The sequence below is a fragment of the Nanorana parkeri genome, unplaced genomic scaffold, assembly GCF_000935625.1.
Source record: "Nanorana parkeri isolate BGI_ZX_2015 unplaced genomic scaffold, ASM93562v1 scaffold17, whole genome shotgun sequence".
Lineage (NCBI taxonomy): Eukaryota > Metazoa > Chordata > Amphibia > Anura > Dicroglossidae > Nanorana > Nanorana parkeri.
The window spans coordinates 3,711,640-3,719,429 of NW_017306285.1; the positions used below are offsets into that span (position 1 = coordinate 3,711,640).

Below are 7,790 nucleotides of genomic sequence, written 5' to 3' on the forward strand. Positions count from 1 at the left end.
CTTTTGGCGGCATCTCTATGAGTAACTTGGGGGGGCATCAGGCAGAGCCTTCCAGCCAGAGTGTCCCAGGTTGCTAAGAGTCAAGCAGGGAGATGTGCAAGGGCCATACACATCTCCTCTCCCAGCTCATAGAAACCTGGGACACTCTGGCCAGCATTCCGCCCAGCTCATGGCAACCAGCGACATCACTGGTTGCTGGGAGCTGAGCCGGATGCTGGGGCTGGCATCTCACCCAGCTCCTGGCAACCAGTGATGTCAGGAAGCTGGGCGGTGCACCACCATGACGCCAGCCAGAGCACTGTTGGTGTGCACCACCAGCACACGATCAACCAACCCCACCGAAACATGACAACCAGCAATCACCCCCCCCCAGAATGTTATCACAGGCACCCCTTCCACCTTTCCCCCAGCTCAGGTGGCGTTTATGCTAGGGACACACCTGCAAACAGGGACTGAATCCTATTAGATGCAGTCACTATTCAGCTGAGAATTTGCAAACCAGCTCAGTCAATTTTTAAATGGACTTTTGTCGAGCCGGATGGTACTTACAGGGTCACTCACGTCTCGAATTCTGGCCGATTCAGCAGCTTTCAGCCATAATGTCAGCCGTGTATGGCCAGCTTAGGCAACTCTGTAAGGGTGTGCATTGCCTCTGCTTGGAGCATGCAACTCTAGCCATCCAGCTGCGCTTTAATTACAAATCCCATAAAGCTTCTGCCTCTGGGAGTCGTGTCTGTGGCTGTCAGTCTTGCAATGCCCCATGGGACTTGTAGTTCCACAGCAGCTGGAGGGCTGAAGTTGCCCACCCGTGATTCACTGTAAAAGTACTACAGCACTTGGGAACTACAATTTCAATACAAAACGGTTTACATTTGCTGCTACTAGCTTTCCAATTAAAACGCAAATCGTGGAATCTTCTGAACTGAACTGCAAACTGAAGAGAGGAAAAGAATGCATTCCAGGGATGGCTGCGTGGCAGGGTAGCTTTCCTGATGGTGACAACAGTGGCCTATGTCTGTGCACTGTGTGTAGAAGTGGCCACTTGTAGCCTCCATCAGAAGCCCTGTTTGAGAGCGCAAGAGCACAATTAGGAGCTCACCCCATAACAGGAAGTACCTGAACGAGACCTTCATGGCAGGATCACCAGGGTTTTGTTTTTTACAAACCTCGACAAGTTCAAAAGTAATTTTCAATAAGATAAACACTTACAATATTAATTGTGATACTGATAGGGTATGTTTAGAGAGGACTCAGAAGTTTATAAATCATAGAAATCTATTGAAATTCTTATTTAAAAAAAAAGGGTTTTATAGGATAAAAATATTTAAGAATGGTGCTCATACATAGATCTAGTTGAATTGCTAAATCCCTAAGGTTGATACTAGTTCATGTAATGTTCATAAATCATATAATTATTCGCATAATAACAATTTTCAATACTTTCAGCCCTGCAGCTTTCAGTAAAATATTACCTGGTTATCCTGTCCTTGTGCAGGTACCTCATGTTGTAGGGTGACAATGTTCTTTCCCTGTCTCCCAATTTTGCCTTTGTGTTGTCACTCATTTCACCACTCTCCCAATGGAAGTGGTTCTGTGACCCACGTTGCCCAGGCATGGTCCACTGGGAAACCGGACTTGAGAAATGCCAGGAGGCCATCGCTGGAGTGCATGTAGACAGGAAATGGCTGCATGAGATCGGAAACACTGAGGTGCAACAAAGGATGAAAAAAAAAAAGATAAAAACAAGTTTTTTTTTTACAAAAAAAACTGACAATAGTTTATGACACACAGTGCTTTGGCAGACAAAACCTCTTTTGTTCCTCTACTTGAGCCAAGAAATAGTTTATTGGTGCAAACTATATTCTTCAGCTGGCTAAGCATCACATGCAAGGGGCAAGGGGGCTGCATGTGGTGCCACAGCACCACCGGCTGGACGTGCCTGCTTTAAGGGGTTAACTACTTCATCACAGCACACAAAACCGACTCTCTAGTGAATTTAACCGGTACTGCCTCCTCTACCCCCCTCCTGGGTTTGCCTCCTCCCACCCTGCAGCTGATTGGTGACAAGTTTCTATATTTGGTCCCTATTATTCCGAGCAACCCAAACAGCTGGATTCTGAATGACAGAAGAGACGGTGACACCAGGCAACTGAGACAGGGCAAAGATTGTGCAGATAGCTGAGATAGATAGATAGATAGATAGATAGATAGATAGATAGATAGATAGCTGCCAGCTACTCTTTCAAGAGGAGTATACGGATCACTGCCCCTGGATTTACACATTCTGTGTGCCCACTTTTGCCCACAAGAGGTGCCCAGCTGGAATGCATAGACCTGAGCCAAGTTACTGCACAGAGGAGACTACTCTGGGCCAACGAGGTGCCGGTTCATGGGTACCCCCTCCGCCTGCAGCGCCTGAACCCGGTCACGCCCCCAGCTCGCCACCAGTTCCAGACAGCCCAGCGCCGAGCCCCTCGCCCGGCTATGGATACAGCCAGTCGGAAGACAAGGCCGGCGAGCAGCGGATCCGGCGCCCCATGAACGCTTTCATGGTCTGGGCCAAAGACGAGCGAAAGAGACTGGCGCAGCAGAACCCGGACCTGCACAATGCCGTACTGAGCAAGATGCTAGGTGAGATGACCGGCAGTCTGACGGCGTGCCTTTGCGGCACAAGGTCGACTCCTTTTTGGACCGTAGCAAAATCGAGATTGTGAGAGAGCGGTTTTGGGGGGTTGCGAAATTGGCGTTGGTTATTTGTGGCTTAGCTGAATGGAGGATGCTTAATGTAATAAAATTATAATACGGTGTGAAAATTAAAGGGATTCGATAAAAAAAATGAAAGGGGTTCACATCTGTTTTTGTGTGTGATTGTTCTTAAATCAGATCACTGCGTTGTAGAGCAGAGTTTGAAATTGTGGATTCGCGCTGAGTAATCAGCAGTGCCGATCGGTGGCTTTGGCTCCTCTTAAACCTTAAGTCAGTGCAGCAGCTACAAAGATTCCTACACTTTGTTTAAAGGATTAGTCCACTCAAAAAAATGATATTTCAGCAGATGCTGAAGAGTTAAAACACCTGACGGTATCTTCTGTCCCTTTGGGACTCTGTCGGTGAGAGTTCCCGGGTCCTCACACCTGCTGTGCCCATTACGAGGGACTCCCACCACCCCCCTTGGGTTTGTTAATTTAGCACAAGGAGGAGCTAGAGCTACAAAGGTGGACAGGAACAGAACTGGAAACTAGAGGGGGGAGATACATTTACAGGGTTATTCACAAAAGGGTGAAGAGTTTGGAGAAGGCAGGAGAAGTGAACAATCTAGCACAACATAGCTGAACTGGAAAGTGAGCTGAATTGGAGAATTTTTCCAGTTCAGCGATGTTGTCCTAGATTGTTCCCTTCTCCTGCCTTCTCCAAACTCTTCACCCTTTTGTGAATAACCCTGTTAGAAACCAATGCTTGACTCCACCTATATCTAAAATATGTTTCAGGTGGAAAGAAGGCAGGAGAAGTGAACAATCTAGCACAACATAGCTGAACTGGAAAGTGAGCTGAATTGGAGAATTTTTCCAGTTCAGCGATGTTGTCCTAGATTGTTCCCTTCTCCTGCCTTCTCCAAACTCTTCACCCTTTTGTGAATAACCCTGTTAGAAACCAATGCTTGACTCCACCTATATCTAAAATATGTTTCAGGTGGACCTGCCCTTTAAAACGTGACCCCTCTATATAAGTTCTGTTTTCTTTGGACAGGTACTCTTTAATGATGCTTTCTGATTTCGGCACGTGTTGGATACAATTGCAGTCACGTCGCAGGTTTTCCTGTCTTGTTCTCGGTGTTGCAACTTGCAATCTATTTAAAAGCATATCTGTCACCATAATAACAAAGAGTTCATTGGTGTGCAGGCTGTGCAAGTGGCAAATGTTGTATAGCATGCGCACGGTTATAATGATGCCGCAAACATAGCTGCAATTCCTATAAATCAATCTAATTTTTAATATATCTATTTATTTAAAGGAACGTTCCTTCCGCAGTTGTGTTTTAGTTGCTGCTAGATCCCAGTGAGTAAAATTATTGGATTCATGGTGAAATCTCAGCACTGGACGTCTCATCATTCCATGAGAGATATTGTTCAAGAAACTTTTGGACGATTTCCTGAGGGACCGTAATATTCAGGGATACAAGTATTCCTAAGAATGAGTTGTGTGTAGACCTATATGGGTTGGACTTGATGGACGTACAGGTGAAACTCGAATAATTAGAATATCGTGCAAAGTTTATTTATTTCACTAATGCAACTTAAAAGGTGAAACTAATATATGAGAGAGACTCATTACATGCAAAGCAAGATAATTCAAGCCGGGATTTGTCATCATTGTGATGATTATGGCTTACAGCTCATGAAAACCCCAAGAACCCCAAATCCACAACCTCAAAAAATGAGAATATTACATGCAATCAATAAAACAAGGATTGTACATAGAACAATATCAGACCTCTGAAAAGTACAAGCATGCATATGTACTCAGTACTTGGTTTGGGCCCCTTTTGCAGCACTTACTGCAATTACTTTTGCACGATATTCTAATTATTCGAGTTTCACCTGTATGTCTTTATTCAACCCCAAATACTATGTAACTATGATATAAGATGCCACGGGGTGACTTAACTCTCCAGCGTCCCTCAGCATAAAAGATATGGGCAGAGTGACCTATTAATCAGCATAAAAACGAGTCTTGAAATATTTGATCTTGGTCTGCAGCCTTTTCCGTTATGCTAAGCAGCAGAGTATGTAAAAACGGATATTTTAATCAAAGTAAGGTTTTCCTTTTTTTGCATTCTTTTAAATGTTCATAATATGAGAAGTCATGCAAAGGGTAATAGGGTTGTGCAAAGCGATGTAACCCACAGCAACCGATCCAATTTTAAATGAGAGTTGTGTAACCAGGTCGGGGAAAGATGATGGCTCGTGGGTTGGTATGGGTTATTGCCATTCAGATTAGTTTTACACATGGGATTCTGAGCCAACTAAGTTTATCTTTAAAAAAAAAAATTGTAACCATATTGGTAAAATGATTCCAACACAAAAATGTAATTGGGTACGAACGATGTTTTTAAAAAGCCAATTTGCCTCAGCGGGATAATTAAACGATCGTGTACAATAGGTATTTGCATGTAGTGGTCACATGTATCTGTGTGTATTGTGAAAGTTCTGCTTGTTTTGAGGCTCTATGTGATGTTGTGTTGTCTCTCCCACAGGTCAGTCCTGGAAGAACCTGAGTGTTGTGGACAAGCGTCCCTTCGTGGAGGAAGCGGAGCGGCTGCGTGTCCAGCACCTCCAGGACCACCCCAACTACAAGTACCGCCCGCGCAGGAAGAAGCAGGCCAAGAAGATGAAGAGAGCAGAGACCAGCTCCATGTTGAGAAGCGAGGGCTACCCCGGGGGCCACCCTCAAACCACACTCGCCCACTTTCGAGAACTGCAGCCACTGGCGTCTGGTGAACTGGAAACGTACGGGCTGCCCACCCCGGAGATGTCGCCTTTGGATGTTCTGGAGCAGAGCGAACCTGTTTTTTTCCCTCCTCACATGCGGGAGGACGGTGAGCCCGTGTCCTTTAGATCATACCAGCCTGCCATCGACTATGGACAGGAGAAGGCGCTCAGAGAGCTCGCCATACAATACTCTCCCTCGCCCACCCAGATGGGCAACATCCTTAGGACTCCACCGTCCTCGGCTTTCTTCTACACTCCTCAGGGTGGGCCTCCAGGCTGCGCCACCCTCGGCCAACTTTCCCCACCACCTGAATCTCACCAGTTGGAACCCATGGAGCATCTGAACCCGCCCGAGCTGTGGGGAGATGTCGACCGCAACGAGTTTGACCAGTATTTGAATATGAGCAGAACTCAAGTGGCTATCCCCGGGTACCACTTGTCCATGTCCAAGCTGGCGTCCGCTAGGACTATGGCCTGCGAGGAGAGCAGTCTGATATCTGCTCTCTCCGATGCCAGTTCAGCTATGTACTATAGCCCCTGTATCACCGGCTGAAGCAAGACTGCGGTGTGCCCGAGCAGCTGGTGCCCATGGTGGCAGATGGGTATTAGTGCTGGGCACATACAGCTCCAACTCAGTGTACTGCTGAGTGCCAGGTGCAGATTATCTCTGTAATACAGGGTTGTGTGGAGGTCTGAGGAGGTCACGGCAGGCACACAGATATACGAACACGTCTCAAATACCATGGCAGCAGATTGAAGGAGCACTCCGTTTTTAGGGGACATGGACATGCCCTTCTTCAAGCTTTTACTAAATGTATCGCTTGATCTTGTCTGCTTTCTTCCGTGCTTTTCAAGCGTCTTTTTATCGCTATCGCTCACGGCCTGGGAGATAAACGGCTTTCCTGTGTTTTCTACACAGTTGAATTAAGGAAGTGGCCCTGCTTTGGCACAAACAGCGTGTAAAACACAGCGCGATGGCGCAAAAAAGACGTTGCTAAAAGGCACAGGCGGAATTTAGGAAGAAATGTAAATCAAGCGAAAGCTAAAGAAGAGTTTGCACAAGTCCTTTAAAGGATGCTGGTATGGGTCTAGTGGGGTTTCACCTTGCTGTAGTGTCAAGCTTCTTTAACAGAAGTCAGATTTATAATAAAGTGATCTGGTACAGAGGGAACATGTAGCCTGGGACTGCTAACGTCTACTTTAAAAAATGCTAGTTGCCTGACTATCATGCTGGTCTGGTGGCTTCGGTTTTATTTCTGCCGGATCCAGAGCAAGTATGCAAATCAGGAGTTCCAACTTTGCTCTGAATGAGTGTCAGTGACTCTGAGGCAGTCAGATAACTAGCATCTCCAGAAGGGGGTCAGCAATGTTAGCCTACATGTTAGTCCCAGTACAGATGTACTGTAGAATAATTTCACCCGCCTAATCCTGCTTATCAATATAAAGATATAGGTAAACAGCCAAGAGGAAATTGGGTAATCTAGCAAAAGTCACCCACAGTAATTGTAAAAGGCATCTGGAGGTGTACAACCCCTTTAAAGCATATCAGCCGTTTTGGAGGCTTTGCAATAGGACTGTAGATTGAATATTTTAATTGTAAATCTGACTTAATGTCTCATTATATCAGATTACCTCCGATCCAGCACAGTCAGGCCCATCGCAAAACGGAACTCTGATCCGTTTGCTTTTCCGGACCTGACCGGAGCCGGGGGGTAACCAGATGTAAATGGACGCACTTCCACTTAGATCCAGCTGCCCATAGACTAACATTGTACTTCCGATCAGGTTCACCTGAAACACTGACCGGCGGACCTGATCGGAATGCCCGTGTGAAAGGGGCCTAAATACCAGGAGGTGTCATCCAACCGATTTGGTATTGCAGCAGAGGAAGCCATATTGCGCGCTGAAACAAACAAATGACACTTAGAATACCGTCTTTGACTGCGACAACGATGAGGCTTAAGGCTCTGAGAGCCGAACGCCTCAACGTTTTTATGCACTCTTGCTATATTTAAGGACACCATTTTCATTCATGGTGTTTCTGCCTCTGATATGGTAATTGGGACCTGCCACCTTGCAAAACACCTGAGAAAGAAGGCTCAAATGGAAGCTGTCTTCCTCTGGCATGCATCTGCTTCCATAGGCTGGACCATAACCTAGCATGAAGCACAGGATTTAGAGAATGACAGCTTTCATTGGAGCTTTCCCACACAGGCATGTTGCTCTGTGAGTTGTAATAGTGTGCCAAGTGGTTGAGCAAAAAAACAAAAAATTGGGGGCAAATGTGGCCAGGAGGAAATTCTG

The 7,790-nt window shown here is 46.1% G+C and overlaps 1 protein-coding gene across 1 annotated transcript; it reads left to right on the forward strand.

Annotated features, from left to right (window-relative positions):
* Positions 1 to 2,120: 2,120 nt before the first annotated feature.
* SOX18 (SRY-box 18) lies at positions 2,121 to 6,310 on the forward strand. Its single transcript, XM_018559825.1, has 2 exons — positions 2,121 to 2,631; positions 5,252 to 6,310. Exons 1-2 carry the CDS (start codon positions 2,325 to 2,327, stop codon positions 6,037 to 6,039), a joined length of 1,095 nt encoding a protein of 364 aa, XP_018415327.1. The 5' UTR covers positions 2,121 to 2,324; the 3' UTR covers positions 6,040 to 6,310.
* Positions 6,311 to 7,790: the final 1,480 nt, after the last annotated feature.